The sequence below is a fragment of the Salvelinus alpinus genome, chromosome 1, assembly GCF_045679555.1.
Source record: "Salvelinus alpinus chromosome 1, SLU_Salpinus.1, whole genome shotgun sequence".
NCBI classification, from domain to species: domain Eukaryota; kingdom Metazoa; phylum Chordata; class Actinopteri; order Salmoniformes; family Salmonidae; genus Salvelinus; species Salvelinus alpinus.
Genome location: NC_092086.1, coordinates 82,743,179 through 82,767,081, shown reverse-complemented (window position 1 = coordinate 82,767,081; position 23,903 = coordinate 82,743,179). Strand labels below are relative to the sequence as shown.

The following is a 23,903-nucleotide window of genomic DNA, read 5'->3' as shown; positions in this document are numbered from 1 at the left end:
ATGTAGTCATTGGGGCCCTATTCAAATCATTCCTGGTATGAGATCAATCATTTATTTTTCTAATCAATCTACATGGCAAATACACAAGCGTTATTATTTTTTACAATGGTATATATTGCATTAGTACACATTAGTACACCAACTACTTCTCTGATAGAGTGTCAAATCGGAGGTCCTGTTGTCCGGACCTCTGGTAGTCTCTATGGGGGTGCCACAGGGTTCAATCCTCGGGCCGACTCTCTTCTCTGTATACATCAATGATGTTGCTCTTGCTGCTGGTGATTCTCTGATACACCTCTACGCAGACGACACCATTCTGTATACTTCTGGCACCTCTATGGACACTGTGTTAACTAACCTCCAGACGAGCTTCAATGCCATACAACTCTCCTTCCGTGGCCTCCAACTGCTCTTAAACGCAAGTAAAACTAAATGCATGCTATTCAACCGATCACTGCCCGCACCTGCTCGCCCGTCCAGCATCACTACTCTGGACGGCTCTGACTTAGAATACGTGGACAACTACAAATACCTAGGTGTCTGGTTAGACTGTAAACTCTCCTTCCAGACTCACATTAAGCATCTCCAATCCAAAATTAAATGTCATCTATAAAATAGCGTCCAACACTCTACTCAACAAACTGGATGCAGTCTATCACAGTGCCATCCGTTTTGTCACCAAAGCTCCATACACTACCCACCATTGCGACCTGTACACTCTCGTTGGTTGGCCCTCACTTCATACTCGTTGCCAAACCCACTGGCTACAGGTTATCTACAAGTCTCTGCTAGGTAAAGCCCCGCCTTATCTCAGCTCACTGGTCACCATAGCAGCACCCACTCGTAGCACGCTCTCCAGCAGGTATATCTCACTGGTCACCCCCAAAGCCAATTCCTCCTTTGGCCGTCTTTCCTTCCAGTTCTCTGCTGCCAATTACTGGAACGAACTGCAAAAATCTCTGAAGCTGGAAACACTTATCTCCCTCACTAGCTTTAAGCACCAGCTGTCAGAGCAGCTCACAGATTACTGCACCTGTACATAGCCTGTCTATAATTTAGCCCAAACAACTACCGCTTCCCCTACTGTATTTATTTATTTATTTAGCTCCTTTGCTCCTTAGCACCCCATTATTTATATTTCTACTTTGCACATTCTTCCACTGCAAATCTACCATTCCAGTGTTTTACTTGCTATATTGTATTTAACTCGCCACCATGGCCTTTTTTTTGCCTTTACCTCCCTTATCTCACCTCATTTGCTCACATTGTATATAGACTTATTTCTCTACTGTGTGTATGTTTTGTTTATTCCATGTGTAACTCTGTGTTGTTGTATGTGTCGAATTGCTATGCTTTATCTTGGCCAGGTCGCAGTTGCAAATGAGAACTTGTTCTCAACTAGCCTACCTGGTTAAATAAAGGTGAAATAAAATAAAAAATAAAACATAATACACGACACAGGTATTACACATATCTGATTTCAATATGGGGCCTTCAAATGAAAGGAATTTAAAATATGTATTTATTTAACCAGGTCAGTCATTGAGAACACATTCTGTTTTACAATATTGACCTGACATATATTTGTTAAACCAACTTCTGTGTTGTTACATGAGTAAACATATGGATTTATTGTTTTTCAGAATCAGAATCAGAATCACTTTATTTGCCAAGTACATTTACACATACCTGGAATTTGACTCAGTGAATTGGTGATGCCAGAAATAGACAATGTACAGACAGAATACAGGCATAAAGTCAACATAGTCAACATACAGAATACAATATGAATACAGTAAACATAAAACTCTGGAGTATAATGTGATTTACAGCAAGGATATAGAATTTACAGAGGGGATATCTAACCTGGCGGGTAGGAGCGTTGAGATTGAATCCCCGAGCTGACAAGATTAAGGCAGCCCCCCGCACCTCTCTGATTCAGAGGGGTTGGGTTAAATGTGGAAGACACATTTCAGTTGAATGCTTTCAGTTTTACAACTGACTAGGTATCCCCCTTTCACTTTCCCTATAGATGCAGAGGGAGGGAGGCTGCCATGATGAATATATACAAGTCGCTCTGGATAAGAGCGTCTGCTAAATGACTTAAATGTAAATGTAAATATACATGCATATGCTGTATACAGATGTTTTTATAGCAAAAGGGTCTAAAGGTTCAAGTATATATTATGTATATTTGCCAATGAGATCAATTCCAAGTGTAGATAGTTGAGGTTTGAAATAACTTGTGTTTATTTCATTCATGTTTCATCATAATGTCTTGTCCTTCATATCACTGGACTGGTATGAGCAAAACGCAGCAGATGGGACATTGTCCTCCACCTTTACCATGTGTTGTGCTGCCCCTTGGTGGTAGAATTATGCCACTACAGGTTGAATTAAAAGTTTTATTTGTACAGTAGGCATATGTATGTATTGTATTCCTTTTTTATTAACATTGTTCAGCGAGGACCCAATATTCAAAATACTTCTGCTGTAGATCGACGATGTTGGAAATAACATTTTTAAATGTGTAAACATTTACTATTACCTCTAATTATCTTTACATTCCATATACTTATGTGATAATATCATATTGAATGTTTTTGTTTTTAGAGAACAAAGCCATATCTATTCATCCCTTATAGGGCATAATAGGGCCTACTGAAACAATAACGGTCGCTTTTGAGCTTTGGGTGGCAGAGGTCAAGCTTATATTTGACCACTAGGTGGAGTAAGGAGGGAGTAGTGCAGTGGAGCCTGTTGGCCGCAGGCCCAGTAGGCCTCATTAGATCAGATCTGAATGTCTTGGACATTTGGCCTCCAAACTTGAATTAAATACATTTTTAGTGACCTGATAGGCCATACAAACGCCATACAAGTGCAGTATGTCCGCTCTTCTACTTCTTCTACTTCTAGTGTCTACTTCTTCTTTGAGGTGCATGAGAGAGGTTGTATTTTGTCAATATAGTAGAAATCTCACTATAATAGTGTCATTTAATAGATATATGTTATACAGAAAAGGTATAGTGCTTTCTATGTAACCAAACAACTTATGATTAAAGTGCAAAAACTTATTTAAAGGATCTTATCTAAAATGTATTCTATTGCGCTGGATGTTTAAATAATTAAGACTAGGAGTTATAGGGCCTTCGTGATTCTAATGTTTATAAGTACTGAAGTTCATAAGTACAGCTGCATGTCCTCTGAGCCAACGGGCTCATGTCTCATACATAATGCTGCAGGTGGAAGGGGGAAGAAATGGCGCGCCACTAACTAAGCGGCGGCCTAGTTCCTGTACCCAAGGCCGCAGGAAACAACCTCCATACGTCCTCCCTTCTTCCCTTTCTCTCTGGCTTCCACAGGAACAACGGAGCCTGGCACGAGCCTGTGAGTAAACCAATCAGGGCTGTAACAAACTGCTGCATCCACCGCACAAATAGACAACAATAATAACGCAATGCATGCACAGTTGTTTACACACAACAACATGTTACGGTACAGGTGGTTCTGCCCTCTTCCTTCCCCACCTGAATAAAAGTCTGCTTAAAGAACATTTTATTGTGTTACTCTCCAATGGCTCAGATGAAGCACTGATTCTTATGGAGGAGAAGGAGAGATTGTTTTGTTCAAAGACACTGGTAGCAATGTGACAGATGACAGAAATAGAAACTGTTACTCCTCTGAGGTATGTCATTTACTTGTAATAAGAACAGTTTCTGTTTCTTTGCCAGATGAGTCATAACTCATAAGCAGGTTGGGAAGGTGATGGAGAGCAGGGAGGAGTGTGGCATCATCATTAAGGTGACAGTGTCACAGCGGATTTTAAGAGGTGACTGTCACCATCCTCAGAGCACAAAACCTAAATTAACCAGTAACTGCTGTAAAAAGCTCTAATTTGCAGTTACACTATTACACTCACGCAATCATGAGGTCGTATTATGTATAATCAATGCATCATGACTTAGTTGTTTACTTTTCAGGGTTTTGTATTCACCACCACCAATAGCTGTGGGATTAGATGACATGTAGGGTTAGATCTGATTGACCCACTGACCTCGAATTATCAATGGGCCAATTACAGTTTTCAATACGTTTAGTAGTGTATTGAACAAAGAGTTACACTTTATACTACATATAACACTGTTATAAAAATGACATTACATATGTCATTAACAGTCATGACTGTTGGTGTGCGCTTGTGACAGCAGACTTTGCACTGTCATCATGACACTGTTAATTCAATCAAATGTATTTATAAAGCCCTTCTTACATCAGCTGATGTCACAAAGTGCTGTACAGAAACCCAGCCTAAAACCCCAATCAAAAAGCAATGTAGGTGTAGAAGCACGGTGGCTAGGAAAAACTCCCTAGAAAGGCCAGAACCTAGGAAGAAACCTAGAGAGGAACCAGGCTATGAGGGGTGGCCAGTCCTTTTCTGGCTGTGTCTGGCTGCTATTTTAAACCTAGCCAATTACTTCATTGTGGCATATGTCATCATAAGTCATACAAGCTAAACTAATGTAGCAGGCGTAGAAATACGCCGGAGCGGAGTCCCCACTTCCCTTTTTCAGGGGAAACGCTGGTTAGGTTTGTAATACTGTATCCCTGAAAACCGGTAACTTCCGCTTTCTTACAACACTGCTAAGGGTGGTTATAAACTGACTTCAAAAGCTTACTGTTAATAACATACGGCAGTGTTAAAAGTTTTATAGGCTTAACAGTGTTATGTAGCCCTTATGACAGAGAGTTTTAGTAAAGGGTTACCAAATAAAGCATGAGTATGAAGACTGACATATGACTGAATTACATTATAGTCGTGTCATGGACTCAAAGAGGACAGTTCATTAACATAAGTGACAACTTCGAACTGTGAGTAAGTAGGCTAATGGGCAGTGACAGACTTTAGAATAGGCCTGTCAATCACTCTCCCACAAAAAGGCATGATGGACTCGTTTACAGATAAGATACTTGTAAGAGTCCACATTGTACAGGTGAAGAGTGAAAACAGCTTGGGTAGAGGTGGAGGAGCACAGGTGTATAAATCAGTTATGGCAGCATGTGGTGTAAAATAAGATAAGAATAGAGTGGTACATAAAAAGGCTTACTTAAACCTGACTAACTTCATCAGAAACTCATGTGCTCCTGTCTCAAACCACCATTGTCTTCTGCTATGACTGACTTTGCCGACATTACGAACTGCACAGACACAGAGACAGAGACAGCACGGCACAGAGGAACACACGGCTCACAACGAGATGATGATGTAAGAGTTTACTTTAAGTCGATTTCTTGACGGATATGTAAATAGATAGGCTTTACATCATGTTATATATTTTTCTCTCGTTACAGTGCAGTCTAAAAAGGAAAGAAAGACGCGTTTAGTAGGGCTTGTAGACGCATGAACGTGTTTGATCTGTCGGGGCGCTATTTTGACTGTGTGTGTGCCCATCGCCGTACACTGCAGGCCCTCTCTCCCACCAGGCTCATGCGAGCGAGGCTGAGCAGACAGCGCAGTTCTTCCGTAGGCTTTAGATTTTCCCCTCGATCAAAAATACCGCATATAAATTTTATGGAGAGTGTGAAGACATAGCTTGCCTTCTCGAAATACAGAACTGTTATTTGATTAACATCTATGCATATTTAATGGTTGTGCATTTATCTAGGACGACTCCACTCCACCCCCTATCCACGGTCTCTACCAATATAATTTCCTTTGCAACAATCCACACAAATAAGACAATATGAGATTCAAACTCTCTTTTGACGTTCAGGGCATGATGGAGTCTATGGAAATGCCTGCGAATTATGCCACACTGTCCCCCTACTACACACACCAGTTACATTTTCCCGTCGTGAACCTTTCTTCTGTAACCTGACATATGATATACACTAAATATTATTGTGAAAGTGGTTTATTCAATGGTGTTTAATGAATGAATGCAGCTTTGCATTGGGGCTTTGGAATGTTTTGGATGGATTGGAAATGTGTGCGTAATTGCGGTTCAATCTTTTTCGCTTTGATGTGAACTTCATAGCGAGCATATTAACACTTTGTGGCCTGTTTTTTGTGAACCGACTCCATTTTGAAGGACCGGGTGAGCAGAGAAAAGGTTTTGCAACTCGTCCAAAGACAAGGAAGCCATCTGTTTTCTGGGTAGCCTATATTAGAATGAAAACATGAAAACAGTCATGAAAACATTCTAATCCCATAATTTAAAAGCGCATGGGATGTCCATATGGGGTATGATATGATGCCATTGTTGGTACAGATTGAGCAAATGACAGACATGTCATAGTGATTAATGTGAATGACAGTCATTGAAAATGTATGTAATAATTAAAAACCAGTAGAGCGGAATATGCCCGTATTTTTTCAACCCTACATATTTTTTGATTTTTGGTGGAACTCAAAGCCTCAGCAATACTCCAAACTGGGGGTTGGGAGGCAGTGCCGATTGGTCCGCTCTCACACAGACACGGGCAGGCAGGGGCTGCAAGGGGCAGGTCGACAGCTAGGAATTAGTCATAATTTAATAATGCATTGAATATGAGGTAACAAGGAATTAGAAACTTATAGCATATGTCGCTGTAAATGGGTGGTTCTCTCAGTAAGTGAAATGCATGCATATATTTATCGTTTGAAGGGGCCGCTGGTGGTGTAAGAGCTATCGCAAGTAGACTATATGTCCACAGGATCCTGGCCTAGTATTGCTGCTGCTGGGATTCTCCTCATCCGCTTTCACAAAATTCGAAAATAGCATATTTAATGATAGAAATGAAAGGGTTGACAGTTGTTTTTGCGGTGACCGACATTTAAATGGTAAGATTCTTGCGGCATATCATTGTCATACGCGTTTTTATTTGTTTAAACATTCCGTCATTGTGTACAGTATACATCTGTCGGTGGAAGTCTGTACGTATGTGTGGCAGTGTGAACTTGTGTGTCGATACTGTATGTTCGCGTGCCAGCTATGCACTGAACCTATATCTCTGTGGTGCCTCGTGAGCCATGGCACACAGAGTTGATGCACAGGCGCTGTCAAGAGCTGTCCATTTTATTCTTGGTTTCGCGATTTCTTCATCAGCCTTTTGAAATCAACTTAACCCTTCGTTGTCGCTGGGCAGGACAGCGTGTCATTACAGGTACTCTGGTCTAATTTTAACATGACCAGCGGCCTGCCAAACGCGCAATAGGTTGCCACAATTCACGTTCTTGGCGGTGTAGCGAGGAGTGGAATGATGATGACACTGTTGCTTAATACTTTATTTTCTATTTTTTTTAGGTGGAGCAAGATAACCATCTCACACTTTTATATATAACGAAACTCAGTAATTTAAAACTTTCCTAATTTTACAACACTATTGTTTTTTTTATAACTTTTTTTATAACTTTTCAATAATATACCATTACCATCCCCATTTTTGCCACTTTCTATAATAGCTAACAACGAACAGTAAAACAAATTGTATGTGATCAATAATTGCAAATCCATGCAATTAAAGTTATCACTTTTTTTTTTTTTTTTTTTTTTGCCAATTTCTGTTATTTATGTTTAGGATGGAGCCTTGCCAGGATGAGTCGGCCCTATGAACTGCCTATCAGCAATGCTCAGGCCTGTCACACTGACCCAACATTGACCTCTGCCCCCAATGACCCCTTCTCTCCCTCCTCAAAGCACAATAACCCCAATTCTAGACTAGACCCTCCACGTGCCATGCAGATGTCCACCGCCCCTGCCCTCAAACCTCCATCCACCTATGGGTTCATGCCCAAGGACCTATCCTCTTCCTACAGTCCTCTGAGAAGGCTACAGCACCTGACCACCATGGTCAGCCACCCGGACCTGGTACAGCTTGGAGAGGGGGAGAGGGAGGTCTCGCACACCCGGAATGCTGTTGGGAAAACTGACTTTGGGAATTCCTTGGCCCTCACAGCTCCCCAGCCAGGCAGGAGAGACACAGACACCAGTAAGACTAATCCTAGTGTGGAGAAGAAGAGTGACTGTTGCATCTCTGACCCACCTAGTCCAGACTTTTCACTGGATAGCAATAGCCCTTTTGCGAATGGCTGCCTGCACTTTGAGTCCACTTTGTTTGATGATGATGATGAAGAGGATGATGAGGATACAGCTTTACCTCTGACAGACAGACAGAGAAAAGTTGGAAAGTCACCTGAACCACTTCCTGAATTTTTAAACTTGAAGGTAAAGCAATTACTGAAGCCAGGGCTATCTGTGGGTAAAGGCTTGCAGTCCCCTAGTGTCCCCCCATTAACGGCACATGAAGGTTCAGACAAGGACTGGGGGAGTAACTGTGAGCCGCTCTCTCTTGGGAATAGCCCCTCTGGGCCTTCAATGGCAAGTCCTACTACTGTTATGAACCTTTTACATAACATGGCTATTGACAGCAACATCATGCAGTACCCAACAGCCCTCATATTTAATCCTGTAACATGTCACAGTTCTGGCCTGGGTACTTCCTTTTCAGTCCAGATCACCTGTTTTACTGTGCAACATAAATTGTCAAGCTTATTGGTTTTGATTATATGTGAAATGTCAATGAAAAGTAGTGAGAGGCCTAAATCCTAACTAATTAGCAAGAAAGGTCAAGGGAGGTCACTTCCTCTATAATAGATAAGATCCTCTTAGCTGGAGATGATCCATGTAATTTCAGCATATCATATGGTGAATTACAATCAATAGTTGTACCGTTTGAAATTAATAAAACACCTGCACAGAGAAAAGTCATTAGTCAGGCCATATCCAGAGCTTTGTTTAGTGGCTGGGATGTTATGCATGATCCGTTGATACAAGTTTAGTAAGGTTGACTGACATCTAGGCCAGAGAGTGTGCACAGAGCTGATATATTAATTGTAGTGTTTAAAAGATAGTTGGTAATATAATGTGGATTTGCACTATCTTGCATCTGGTGAAAATTAGGATAGTGTTGCAGGGATTTAACTTTACCTAACCTAATTTACCAGGACCTTGGTCCTGGCAACTCAGCAACCGTATAGTCTTGGAAAATATTGGAATGCTTGTATATGTTTACATTTGCGTATTTAAATTGGCATGTAAATTCTGATATAATACTTTTTTTTAGTTCCATTACCAGTCAAAAGTTTAGACACGCCTACTCATTCAAGGGTTTTTCTGTATTTTTTACTATTTTCTACATTGTAGAATAATAGTGAAGACATCAAAAATATGAAATAACACAAATGGAATAATGTAGTAACAAAAAAAGTGTTAAACAAATCAAAATATACTTTATATTTTAGATTCCTCAAAGTAGCCATCTTTTGCCTTGATGACAGCCTTGCATGCTCTTGGCATTTTCTCAACCAGCTTCATGAGGTAGTCACCTGGAATACTTTTCCAACAGTCTTGAAGGAGTTCCCACATATGCTGAGCACTTGCTTTTCCTTCACTCTGTAGTCCAACTCATCCCAAACCATCTCAATTGGGTTGAAGTCGGGTGATTGTGGAGGCCAGGTCATCTGATGCAGCACTCCATCAATCTCCTTCTTGGTCAAATAGCCCTTACACAGCCTGGAGGTGTGTTGGGTCATTGTCCTGTTGAAAAACAAATGATAGTCCCACTAAGCTCAAACCAGATGGGATGGCATATCGCTGCAGAATGCTGTGGTAGCCATGCTGGTTAAGTGTGCCTTGAATTCTAAATATATCACTGACAGTGTCACCAGAAATGCACCCCCACACCATGCTTCACGGTTGGAACCACACATGCAGAGATCATCCGTTCACCTACTCTGCATCTCACAAAGACAGAGCGGTTGGAAACAAAAATCTGAAATTTAGACGTTGGACAGATATCCAAAGGTCTAATGTCCATTGCTCGTGTTTCTTGGCCCAAGCAAGTCTCTTCTTCTAATTGGTGTCCTTTAGTAGTGGTTTCTTTGCAGCAATTCAACCACGAAGGCCTGATTCACGTAGTCTCCTCTGAACAGTTGATGTTGAGATGTGTCTGTTACTTGAACTCTGTAAAGCATTTATTTGGGCTGCTATTTCTGAGGCTGGTAACTATAATTAACTTATCCTCTGCAGCAGAGGTAACTCTGGGTCTTCCTTTCCTGTGGCGGTGTTCATGAGAGCCAGTTTCATCATAGCGCTTGATGGTTTTTGCGACTGCACTTGAAGGAACTTTCAAAGTTCTTGAAATGTTCCGTATTGACTGACCTTCATGTCTTAAAGTAATGTTGGACTGTTGTTTCTCTTTGCTTATTTGAGCTGTTCTTGCCATAATATGGACTTGGTCTTTTACCAAATATGGCTATCTTCTGTATACCCCCTACCTTGTCACATCACAACTGATTGGCTCTAAAGCATTAAGATGGAAAGAAATTGCACAAATTAACGTTTAACAAGGCACACCTGTTAATTGAAATGCATTCAAGGTGACTATCTCATGAAGCTGGTTGAGAGAATGCCAAGAGTGTGCAAAGCTGTCATCAAGTCAAAGGGTGGCTACTTTGAAGAATCTTAAATATAAAATACATTTTCATTTGTTTAACACTTTTTTGGTTGCTACACGATTCCATATGTGTTATTTCATAGTTTTGATGTCTTCACTATTCTAGAAAATAGTAAAATAAAGAAAAACCCTTGAATGAGTAGGTGTGTCCAAACATTTGACTGGTACTGCATATAACATGAATTTAAACCTATTTAAACATGTCTTGAAGTAATTTAAATATTGATTTATTTGGTGTCTATCAACAGATGGACAGCCCAAAGAAGAAGTCCCTTCCACCTGTAAAGTTTTTAGAGGGAGAAGTTATATGGGCAAAGTTCAACCGAAGACCGTGGTGGCCTTGTGAGATGACAGTTGACCCAGTACAGGGAACCTACCACAAAATGAAAGGTAGGCTCTGGTCCTGGGTATTATTTTAACAACTCATTGTTTTGTTTGAACTAATCTTGTAGAACAGATTTGTACTAGCTTGGAAGTGTTATATTTCACAATCCACTTTACATTGAAATGGACACATCTCTCTTGCAAAATGTATTTTATACCTGTGATAAAGGTTAAATGAATATGAAACCTACAAACACTAATACCTAGTGGCCCGGATCCTTTGCTCCTGTGTGGTGATGTTTCAGAGCCCAGTGATAGGCCTTGTCGGCAGTACCACATCAGGACCTTTGGAGAGCCGGTGGAACTGGCCTGGGTCGCAGGAAAAGCTACACATACTTTTCATGGAGGCTTTGAGTTTGAACAGCTCCCCTTGATACGCAGGAGAGGAAGGCAAAGAGACAAAGACTACAAATACACTGTAATTATTAATGTGAATCAAACATGTGGCACAGCTTTTTTGTATGTTGGACAATAATCAATCATGTTTTACCTGAATGTATCTAAAATACAAATATTTGTGATTACAAAAACACTTTATTTTCCTCCATAGATACCCAAGCGTTTTAAAGCATCGTGGAAAAACAGTGTGACTGAGGCAGAAGCTGTCCTCCCAGAGCGGCCCAAAATGGTGGCCTCTATACCTGACTCCATAGATACAACCCTCCATGATGGGTCCACATCAGAGAATGAGGACCTTCCAATTCCCCCTTCCTCCATTCCATCTGCCTCTATATCCCCTGCACCAAGTCACATAACAAACGGAACTGTGTCGCCACAAAGTAAACCTTCCCCAATGAAAGGAAGCATTTTCAAGAAGCCTCAGAGGAAGAAGAATCCAACTAAAGCATCAAAAGCTAAAAATGAGTTCTTCAACACCGAAACATTTGGAAGCACTGACAAGCCAGAAGAATGTCCGTATTTGGACCTTGACTCTATCCCCAATATTTTGTGTCCTAAAGCACTTGAGCGTCATTCCAAGCCCTCTCAGACTCATTCCTCAGTTCCAGTAGTAGAAAAAGTGAAGAAGCAGCCGGAAGTCCAAACTGGCCTGTGGTTCAGCAAACCAGGAAAAGACAGGCGACTCATCACTGCCACCTCCATATCTAAACACAGTTCCTTTAGCAAGGGCCCCTGCAAGAAAAATACTCAAATTGCAGCTGCTGTCAACAGAAAGACACAAGTGTCCAGTGTGGCAATCAAGGAATGCTCTAGTCATCAGTTGAAGACTCCAGTGTCCAGTGTAATAGTCAAAGAACGCCCTGCTGATCAGTCGAAGACTCCAGTGTCCAATGCAACAGTCAAAGAAATGACTGCTGATCAGTTTAAGACTCCAGTCTTAAGTTTACCCAAGCTCTCGGATCAGTCGAAGGACCTGGGCAAGCAGCCTGCGCATCTGCCCGCTAGCAACCGCCTCATGACCAGAGCCCTTAAAGCTATGGAGGAAGCTGAGCGGAAGGTATCATCTTCCACAAACACGTCCTCTGATAAACCAGAGACCAAAACAAACTGTTATACAGAGGACAAACCTTCAAAGGTTGACAACGATAATCAGATCATAGCTTTGCCAAATTGCTCTTCATCAAAGTTCACTAGGTCGAAGGACTTTGTGGCAGAGGTTAAGACAGAAAATGAGAGCTTCTTTGTATGCCAGATGCCTGCAGACTTCATACCTCTAACTTCTGGGAAGGAAAAGAAAGAGAACTGTGTGTCTCACATCTCCTCCTGTTCCTCTCCCTCGCCATGCTTCTCTCCCATGGATGTCTTCAAAGACATCAAAGAGTTATCCTTCAAGTCCCTGGAATCAAGTGATGGTGATGGAACACATGTGTCTTTTAAACCAGACACTAACTACAAGTTCAGTACTTTCCTCATGCTGCTGAAGGACGAGCACGATACCAGGGAGAAACATGGTACACCCTTGGAGCTGGAAATCGGACCACCCAGTGCCCATGTAAAAGAGGAGCCTTCAGTGGTTCCACCCATACTGGGAGAAGAGTCACTCAGTCAAGGCCCTATTCTCAGTAAAAGTCAACAGTGCAAGGGCAAAACAAAGGCCAAACCCAAGCTCAAGTCTTCTCTGAAAGTAGAAATCCCACAACTTGAAGGCAGCATAAACCAGGACTTGAAAAGGTCATCCAAAAAGAGAGGCTTGTCTGGGACAAAAAATAAGCCTAATGGAAAAGAGCCTTGTGGTAAGAGGTCTTCTGGACCTGGCTACCTTGGGATGGAGGCCTCACACCATCTTTCGATCAATGCCTGGCAGAAGTTTGACCAGGATTCAGGGACATTAGGGGGGTTGGGGGAGGGCTGCAGTGGGCTAATGAATGAGAGACTACAGAACATGGTGCCTTTGGAGCAGGGTGGTGCAGACCCATCGGTGTCCTTTCAGACAAAGACAAGGTTGGACCAGCAGATTATCCCTGCCATCAATTCTGCAAACACTACACAAAGTACTGGGGAAGGCCAGGAGGCTTCCACAGGTAAGAAATCGTTTTTTTTCTTCTTGGTTTGACAGAAGGGTATCCCAAAGGAGATTATGACTGATCAATGCATTGACTTTGCTCCGGGAATTATACCATAATGAAAATATCAAAAGCTAAAATATATAGCGTCCAATTCAGGGCCATGATGCCAAATTCTGTAGATCATAAAATGTTATGGTTTTTACATGTGTGGCATATTCATACTTTTTGCACACTTGTCCTTCATCAGCACATAAACGAATTAGAAAACCAAGTAAAAGACTCATAGAATGGACAGAAGAGTATGATCAGATATTCTCCACAAGGAAGAAACAGAAAAAGGCCCTCCAGTCTTTGAGAAAGGTAGCTCACTTAAACATACAGTATTACATCTCTTGGATTTTCAGGGTTTTGTATCATGATACCAGTTCTATACCCTCTTCATGTTTTTCCAGGTGGCACAATCCAACAGCAACAAACCAGATCCCCTACCATCAGAGAAAACCACACATGACCACGCCCCTCTGAACCCACTTCCTGAAATACAATCCCTGCCCCCAGGGGAACCATCCAAGACCCCAAATGGACAAGCCCCTCTCCGAATAGAGAACACTCCCCCTCAGGATGCGCCTATCCTGTCCATAGATACTCTAACCCTGCCTCCTGAAGCAGACCCTTCGCTGTTGTGTGACAGTCTTACAAAGAATGTTGGTGAGAAACCATTTACATATCAAATGTATGCTTTGGTTTAATTGCAAAAAATTACAAAATGTTTTCGTAAGCAATATGCCCTGAAACCAAGGAATTACTGTTTTTATTACATTACTCCTCTGTAGTAGTGGTCTTAGATCCTAAACACCTCATTATCCCAGATTTGTGTAAAGGTCCATAATAACACTGTCCTGTGGCAGGTGACGTTCCTTACTTGGAAACCATCCGTAAGAGACAGAGAAAACCCACTCTGAAGATTCTGGAATACTCAGAGGCTGCCACAATCCCAAAGAAAAAGGTATGGAGGGGTTAGGGAATGGTTGTGCTTTGTTCATTAAAACTTCTTATGGCTTGGGGGCAGTATTTCGACATCTGGATGAGAAGCGTGCCCAAAGTAAACTGCCTGTTACTCAGGCCCAGAAGCTAGGATATGCATATAATTGGTAGATGTGGATAGAAAACACTCTAAAGTTTCCAAAACTGTTAAGATAATGTCTGTGAGTATAACATAACTGATATGGTAGGTGAAACCCTGAGGAAAATCCATCCAGGAAATGGGATTTTTTTTATGTGGGTAGTTTTCAATTGAATGCCTATAGAGTATCTAATGTGTTAGGACCCAGATTGCAGTTCCTATGGCTTCCACTAGATGTCAACCGTCTTTAGACATTGTTTGAGGCTTGTTTTCTGAAAAAATTAAGAAGAATGAGACCTTTCTGTCAGTGGACTGTAGAATCATGCAGTGCTGGTTTGCGCGCGTGACCGAGTGCACGCCCTTCGTTGTTTTTCCTTTCTATTGAATACGCTTTTGTCCGGTTGAAATATTATCGATTATTTAGACAATTAACAACCTGAGGATTAATTATAAACATCGTTTGGCATGTTTCGACGAACTTTACCGGTACTATTAGGATGTATTCGTCTGCATGTTTTGACCGCCTTTGAGCCAGTGGATTACTGAACGAAACGCGCCAACAAAACTGAGTTTTTGGGATATAAAGAGGGACTTTATCGAACAAAACAAACATTTATTGTGTAGCTGGGACTGTTGTGACTGCAACCATATGAAGAACGTCAAAGGTAAGTGATTAATTTTAGCGCTATTTCTGACTTTTGTAATTCCTTTACTTGGCTGTAAAATGTTTGTATGCTTTTGTAAGCGGGGCGCTGTCCTCAGATAATCGCATGGTATGCTTTCGCCGTAAAGCCTTTTTGAAACCTGACAAAGTGGCTGGATTTACAAGAAGTTAATCTTTAAGCCGATGTATAACACTTGTATTTTTTATAAATGTTTATTATGAATATTTTTGTATTTTGAATTTGGCGCTCTGCAATTTCACCGGATGTTGTCGAGGTGGGTCGCTAGCGGAACGCCTGCGCCAGAAAGGTTAAAGGGACAATGTGCAGTTCAATCAATAACAAAGCATACACCCCACCACCTTTTTGGGTAAAGAGCTTAGGAATGGAGCTGGAGAAATGTAACCACCAAATTCATAGATGGGGCAATGGATGCAATGACTGATCATCTATGAGATCAAAATTATAGTTTTAACCATGTTTTTAAGCTATACAGTGTTTGTTTACAATGGCATTGTTTACAAACAGTGGAGGAAAAATATATATATTTTGGGTCTGATGGGGTTAGGCAGTTAAATTAAGCTCATGAGGCATTTATATGGTACATTCTTCAAGAAACAATTGCAATATATAATTAATTTTAAAGTAAAAAAAAAAATGTTACAATTACAGATTGCCCCTTTAAGGATTTTTGTATCTTATGGGTCCATTGATTTTCACAGTAGTGAAGGCCTTACAGCAGGGGTTGACTGGTTAATTGTGTATTACAGGTCAAGTCCCTGAAGTCCAGCTCATCAAGCCATGCTGTTCATTCAGGTCAGTCTACACAGGAAGGACCTCCCTCAAACTGTCCGCATTACACAGTTCTTAAGCGTCTTTCCCACTGTTGTGTAAGATGAGTACGGGAAAAGCATTAAGAAATGTAAGGCTATACACTGTTTATCACAATGCTTTGTGATACTGCTTTCATTTAACTCATGATTGTCAATTCAGAGGGTTGATTGGTCTTGGGGTCAAAGTTGACTTGACTGTTTTTTTCCCCAGGCTCTGGACAACACTCCTTTAAATCAAAGATCAAGCAACCAATGACATCCACCACTGCATCCTCCACAATGTTGCCCTGCACCCCTGCACCCTGCCCCCAGACCCAGAGTTGCATGGAGAGGGGGTCAGACATCGACCTCACCACGCACCCCACTAAGGACACTAATCTCCATGACGATGGGAGGGACACCATAGACCCAGAGGTCAGACAAGAGGTTAAATCTGCAGCTTAATTTGATGGTCCATATGTTTTACCCGATAATAACATAGAAATTACATGGTAAAATTGTAATTACACAATAATGATCCAAAAAAGAAAAAAATAACACTAAAACATGCATCAATACATACCTGAATTTTTTTTTTCTGCATCGAATAGTGTTACGGCATGATTGCTTGTAATGTGGCTTTCGGTGCTTGAACTGTCCTGCTGATTTTCGTCTTCTTTGCTCCTCAGGGTTTTACATCCAGTTTCGATGACAGCTTTTCATCCATGAGGGAGGAGTCTTCACAGTGCGATGACACACTCTTCCCCAATAAGAAGATCATAGTGGACAGAGGGGGCGCGGCCTCATTGAAGGAGAATGTGTGTCAGGTGAGTAGGTCTAACATCACCAATATAAGAGTGGTAAGGGGTCTAAGGCACTGCATCGCAGTGCTAGCTGTGCCACTAGAGATCCTGGTTTGAGTCCAAGCTCTGTCGCAGCCGGCCGCGACCGGGAGACCATGGGGTGGCGCACAATTGGCCTAGCGTTGTCCGGGTTAAGGGAGGGCTTGGCCGGCAGGGATATTCCTGTCCCATCGTGCACTAGCGACTCCTGTGGCGGGCCGGGCGCAATGCACGCTGACACGTTAGTCAGGTGTATAGTGTTTCCTCCGACACATTGGTGCAGCTGGCTTCCGGGTTAAGCGGGCGTTGTGTCAAGAAGCAGTGCGGCTTGGCTGGGTTGTGTTTTGGAGGACGTATGGCTCGTGACCTTTGTCTCTCCCGAGTCCGTACGGGAGTTGCAGCGATGGGACAGGACTATAACTACCAATTGGATTCCACGAAATTGGGAAAAGAATCTATAAAAAGAGTGGTTACCTTATGTTTTTTAACCCTTTGACATGTACCAACAAACGGGTGTGATCATTCTACAGTGGTCCCTGCAGCATACGTTCAAACCGGTGTGATTAGAACGCTTATTTAGAACGTCCAGTTTCGATTGACGCAACAGTTAGCGTTTGAGCTGGCCACACTGTTTTTTCACAGAAACATTTTGCACAAACACAGTCCTTACAAAGTTATGTCCTGAATGTGAGCAGTTAATTTTTGGATGCAATGTTCAGACATTCACAGAAGTAGCGACGTCATAACAGAATCATCCAGACGGAAAATGTAGGCTACATTAGTCCTAGCGCTAACTCTCGGCTGACAGAAACCACAATATGAATTAGCTAATAGCAATTACTATTTATAATTCATCACATCATGGGGTGAGCTCACCATTAATCGAAATAATTGAGTATAACACTTTATAAAAATCTTCAGTAATCCGACGATATGTAGTCTGTGCGCGCCACCATGTTTGTTTTTTCCCTCCAACCAAAGATATGAAGAGGAGACAAGATGAGTTTGGTCTGTTTGCAGTATGCATGTTGAAGTGGTGTGTCGTCTACGATCAATCACTTCCTTTCAATTACGGAAGTTTACTCGAAAGATAAGTGAACCATTCCTTCATCTCATTATAACATCTTTGGTCTGACAGATGTTTACGTGACACCCAGAATGCATTGTATAATGTCAACAAACATGGTGCCACACATAGCTAGCAAATAGCTCAGCATTAGTTCATCATAATTATTACAACCTTAAAAGAGTATTTTACACAAATCACAGGTGTCTATTACAATCTATGCAATAATCGGAATGCATTATTTGTCACAAGTACATGACAATGTGAATAAAACTCTAAATACATTATGCTCCACATATACTGTACATACAGTACCAGTCAAAAAAGTGGACACACCTACTCATTCAAGGGTTTTTCTTTATTTTTTACTATTTTCTACATTGTAGAAACTATGAAATAACACATGGAATCATGTAGTAACCAAAAAAGTGTTAAACAAATCAAAATATATTTAATGTTTTAGATTCTTCGAAGTTGCCACCCTTTGCCTTGATGACAGCTTTGCACACTCTTGGCATTCTCTCAACCAGCTTCATGAGGTCACCTCGAATGCATTTGAATTAACATGTGTGCCTTGTTAAAAGTTAATTTGTGGAATTTATTTCCTTCTTAATGCATTTGAGCCAATCAGTTGTGTTGTGACAAGGTAGGGTTGGTATACAGAAGATAGCCCTATTTGGTAAAAGACCAAGTCCATATTATGGCAAGAACAGCTCAAATAAGCAAAGAGAAACTCCAATCCATCATTACTTTAAGACATGCAGCTCAGTCAATACGGAAAATTTCAAGAACTTCGAAAGTTTCTTCAAGTGCAGTCGCAGAAACCATCAAGCACTATGATGAAACTGGCTCTCATGAGGACCACCACAGGAAAGGAAGACCCAGATTTACCTCTGCTGCAGAGGATAAATTCAGTTACCAGCCTTAGAAATTGCAGCCCAAATAAATGCTTCACAGAGTTCAAGTAACAGACACATCTCAACATCAACTGTTCAGAGGAGACTGTGTGAATCAGGTCTCCCTGATCAAATTGCTGCAAAGAAACCACCACTAATAAGAAGAAGAGACTTGTATGGGCCAAGAAACACGAGCAATGGACATTAGACGGGTGGAAATCTGTCCTTTGGTCTGATGACCTGCATCAGATGACCTGGCCTCCACAATCACCCGACCTCAACCAAATTGAGATGGTTTGGAATGAGTTGGAGCGCAGAGTGAAGGAAAAGCAGCCAACAAGTGTTCAGCATATGTGGGAACTCCTTCAAGACTGTTGGAAAAGCATTCCAGGTGAAACTGGTTCCGAGAATGCCAAGAGTGTGCAAAGTTGTCATCAAGGCAAAGGGTGGCAACTTAGAAGAATCTCAAATATAACATAGATTTTGATTTGTTTATTACTTATTTGGTTACTACATGATTCCATACGTGCTATTTCATAGTTTTGATGTCTTCACTATTATTCTACAATGTCGATTTTTTTTTTTTATTAAGAAAAACCCTTGAATGAGTAGGTGTGTCCAAACTTTTGGCTGGTACTGTACTGTGAAACGACAACACGTTATACAGAAAATAAGGCACTTACTTTGATAGGAACACACACATGTCCAAAGTTATAATTTTTTGGGAAAACAAGAATAGTGGCATTGCGAGCGCCAGACAAAAAATGTGTCAGAGGGAAAAAGTTTGTGCAAGACTGGGCAAATGTCTGCGTACTTGATCTGCGTAAACACTGGGGAAGTGCTTGGGCTCTCCTTGAAGAAATCCAGCTCAGTAAAGCCTCAAACATAAATTGTCTGCAACAGTGAAACGGGCTACTTCTATGTGAATTAATGAGGAGGAACACACCTCAATTCAAACTGTTGAAAGAGAATAAAACTTGATAGAAAATAATTTGAAATTGACAAGTTGAAACATAACCTACAGATAATTATCAGGCAGTGAGTGATAACTATCGCGTTGCGAAACAATCACATTTTGGAATGTGCATAAAACAACTCACGCTGGGGTGACCGTTAGAGATATTTGGAACTCACACGTGAAAAGGTTAAAGTGCTATAAGTGATTGTGGATTCTATTTGCTCTTTGCCCATTAGAAAGTTTCAGATAGCTGTGTACATTGTTCTAATGTTGTGTAAACCTTTATGGACTGTACGGTAGGTATGTGAGAAGACTGGGGAGCTTCTACTGTGTGAGGGCCAGTGTTGTGGGGCCTTCCACCTCCAGTGTAGCGGCCTCACAGAGCCTCCTAAAGGGAAGTTCGTCTGCCAGGAGTGCAAGTCTGGTGGGTCAAGCATATATTCTGTAAAAACACAACCACTGTATCCTCATTAACATGTTTTTTATGCCTCATTCCTACTCAGACAAAATTGTGGAAAGACTATTATTAGTTGCATATAGAGTTATCAGTGTGCTATCTGATCGTTTCACATATAATTTTGCTGATTCTCTCCCCTCAGTCATCCTCTCATCCTAACATTCTCTCTGGCTTGTAAAAGCAAATCAGTTTATTAAACTTGATGTGTTTGTTGCTAGGTGTCCATACCTGTTTTGTGTGTAAGAAGCCCGGGGAGAACGTGAGGCGCTGTATGATCCCAGTGTGTGGGAAGTTCTACCATGGAGAGTGTATCGCCAATCACGCTCCCGTTGCCCCCCTGCACGGGGGCTTCCGCTGCTCCCTCCACGTCTGTCTTTCCTGCTTCATCACTAACCCTGTCAACCCCTCCGTCCCCAAAGGTGTGTGCTGCTCTGCTCCACCCAGCACAGTTCAGTTTAATTAGATTTTATGCAAATCTTCTCAATTGAAATCACCTTACACTGGTAACTATACAGGAGAAAGGGGTGAGGTTAGAGTTGGAAAACTGAATATTTTTGCTAAAATATTTTGCTATTTTTGCTTTTCATTTTGCACAAGAAATTCAGTTACTTCATTTCAACACCATGATAAAAAGACCCACTATTTGAAATGAGCTGTGGGAAGTAAATATACAATACCAGTCAAAAGTTTGGACACAACTACTCATTCATGGGTTTTTATTTATTATTACTATTTTCTACATTGTAGAATAAAGTGAAGATATCAAAACTAAGAAATAACACATATGGAGTCATGTAGGAACCAAAAAAGTGGTAAACAAATCCAAATATATTTTATATCTGAGATTCTTCAAAGTAGCTACCCTTTGCCTTGATGACAGCTTTGCAGACTCTTGGCATTCTCTCAACCAGCTTCACGAGGAATGCTTTTCCAACAGTTCCCACATCTGCTGAGCACTTGTTGGCTGCTTTTCCTTCACTCTATGGTCCAACTCATCCCAAACCATCTCAATTGGGTTGAGGTCGGGTGATTGTGGATTCCAGGTCATCTGATGCAGCACTCCATCACTCTCTTTGGTCAAATAGCCCTTACACAGCCTGGAGCTGTGTTTTGGGTCATTGTCCTGTTGAAAAACAAATGATAGTACCAGATGGGATGGAGTATCGCTGCAGAATGCTGTGGTAGCCATGCTGGTTAAGTGTACCTTGAATTCTAAATAGATCACTGACAGTGTCACCAGCAAAGCACCATCACACCTCCTCCGACATGCTACACTGTGGGAACCACACATGCAGAGATCATCCGTTCACCTACTCTGTGTCTCAGAAAGACACGGCGGATAGAAAAAAAATCGCAAATTTGGACTCATCAGACCAAAGGACAGATTTCCACCAGTCTAATGTCCATTGCTCGTGTTTCTTGGCCCAAGCAAGTCTCTTCTTATTATTGGTGTCCTTTAGTAGTGGTTTCTTTGCAGCAATTTGACCATGAAAGCCTGATTCACACATTCTCCTCTGAACAGTTGATGTTGAGATGTGTCTGTTAGTTGAACTATGTGAAGCATTTATTTGGGCTGCAATCTGAAGCCGGTAACTCTAATGAATTTATCCTCAGCAGCAGAGGTAACTCTGGGTCTTCCTTTTCTGTGGCAGTCCTCATGAGAGCCAGTTTCATCATTGATGGGTTTTGCGACTGCACTTGAAGAAACTTTCAAAGTTCTTGATATTTTCCGTATTGACTGACCTGCATGTCTTAACCTCTCTTGGGTAGGGGGCAGTATTGTAAGTGTCACTCCAGGTGGACTCTACTGTTTTGGTGCGCGTGAACTGGAGCGCGCTTCACGTTGTTTTTATCCGGTATTGGAAACAGTATATTCCGTCTTAAATTTTATCGATTATTTACGTTTTAGGGTACCTGAGGTTGGATTAGGAACATTGTTTGAAATGTTTGGACCAAGTTTACAGGTAACTTATTAGATACTTTGTAGGCATGTTGGGCGAGTTGAAACCGGTGTATTTCTGAATCAAATGCGCCAAATAAATTGACATTTTTGTGACATAAAGAAGGACATTATCGAACAAAAGGACCATTTGTGATGTTTCTGGGACATTTTGGAGTGCCAACAGAAGAAAATCTTCAAAGATAAGGCATCAATTATATTGCTATTTCTGACTTTTGTGTCGCACCTGCCTGGTTGAAATATGATTTTCAGGTGTTTGTATGCGGGGCGCTGTCCTCAGATAATCGCATGGTTTGCTTTCGCCGTAAAGCCTCTTTGAAATCTGACACAGCGGCTGGATTAACAAGAAGTTACGCTTTATTTTGATGTATAACACATATTTTCAAGAATGTTAAATATTTGAATTTGGTATTTTTGAATTTCGCGCTCTGCAATTTCACCGGATGTTGGCCAGGTGTGACGCTACCTGCCCATAAGAAGTTAAAGTAATGATGGACTGTCGTTTCTGTTTGCTTATTTGAGCTGTTCTTGCCATAATATGGACTTGGTCTTTTACCAAATAGGGCTATCTTCTGTATACCAATCCTACCTTGTCCCAACACAACTGATTGGCTCAAATGCATAAAGAAGGAAACAAATTCCACAAATTAACTTTTAACAAGGCACACCTGTTAATTGAAATGCATTCCAGGTAATTACCTCATGAAGCTGGTTGAGAGAATGCCAAGAGTGTGCAAATCTGTCGTCAAGGCAAAGGGTGGCAACTTTGAAGAATCTGAAATATAAAATAGATTTTGATTTGATTAACGTCTTATGGCTGAGATTCCGTTCACGGGATCGACTTGACAACAGCCAGTGAAAGTGCAGGGCGCCAAATTCAAACAACAGAAATCTCATAATTAAAATTCCTCAAACATACAAGTATTTTACACCATTTTAAAGATAAACTTGTTGTTAATCCCACCACAGTGTCCGATTTCAAAATGGCTTTACGACGAAAGCACACCATCTGATTATGTTAGGTCAGTACCTAGTCACAGAAAAACACAGCCATTTTTCCAGCCAAAGAGAGGAGTCACAAAAAGCAGAAATAGAGATAGAATTAATCACTAACCTTTGATGATCTTCATCAGATGACACTCATAGGACTTCATGTTACACAATACATGGATGTTTGTTCGATAAAGTTCATATTTATCTCCAAAAATCGTAGTTTACATTGGGGCGTTATGTTCAGTAATGTTTTGCCTCCAAAACATCCGGTAATTTTGCAGAGAGCCACATCAATTTACAGAAATACTCATAATAAACATTGATAAAAGATACAAGTGTTTTACATGGAACTTTAGATAAACTTCTCCTTATTGCAACCGCTGTGTCAGATTTCAAAAAAACCTTACGGAAAAAGCACACCATGCAATAATCTGAGTACGGCGCTCAGACACAAAAAAAAGCCATACAGGTACCCGCCATGTTGTGAAGTCAACAGAAGTCAGAAATAGCATTATAAATATTCACTTACCTTTGATGATCTTCACCAGAATGTACTCCCAGGAATGTTCGATAACGTCCATAATTTATGTCCAAATACCTCCTTTTTGTTCGCGCGTTTAGTTCCAAAATCCAAATTGATGACGCGCAGGCCAGATGAAAAGTCCAAAAATTCCATTACAGTTCGTAGAAACATGTCAAACGATGTGTAGAATCAATCTTTAGGATGTTTTTAATATAAATCTTCAATAATGTTTCAACCGGAGAATTCCTTTGTCTGTAGAAATGCAATA

The 23,903-nt window shown here is 41.1% G+C and overlaps 1 protein-coding gene across 1 annotated transcript in view; it reads left to right on the top strand.

Annotated features, from left to right (window-relative positions):
- Positions 1–6,485: 6,485 nt before the first annotated feature.
- LOC139531877 (histone-lysine N-methyltransferase, H3 lysine-36 specific-like) overlaps positions 6,486–23,903 on the top strand; it is a 30,966-nt gene continuing 13,548 nt past the window's right edge. Inside the window, exons 1-13 of the mRNA XM_071328811.1 lie at positions 6,486–6,820; positions 7,558–8,204; positions 10,743–10,884; positions 11,124–11,296; positions 11,429–13,358; positions 13,591–13,703; positions 13,796–14,051; positions 14,252–14,349; positions 15,899–15,944; positions 16,173–16,375; positions 16,630–16,767; positions 20,003–20,126; positions 20,378–20,578. Of these exons, the coding sequence (XP_071184912.1) occupies positions 7,575–8,204; positions 10,743–10,884; positions 11,124–11,296; positions 11,429–13,358; positions 13,591–13,703; positions 13,796–14,051; positions 14,252–14,349; positions 15,899–15,944; positions 16,173–16,375; positions 16,630–16,767; positions 20,003–20,126; positions 20,378–20,578 (4,054 nt within the window). The 5' untranslated portion in view covers positions 6,486–6,820; positions 7,558–7,574. The remainder of the gene's footprint in view (positions 6,821–7,557; positions 8,205–10,742; positions 10,885–11,123; positions 11,297–11,428; positions 13,359–13,590; positions 13,704–13,795; positions 14,052–14,251; positions 14,350–15,898; positions 15,945–16,172; positions 16,376–16,629; positions 16,768–20,002; positions 20,127–20,377; positions 20,579–23,903) is intronic.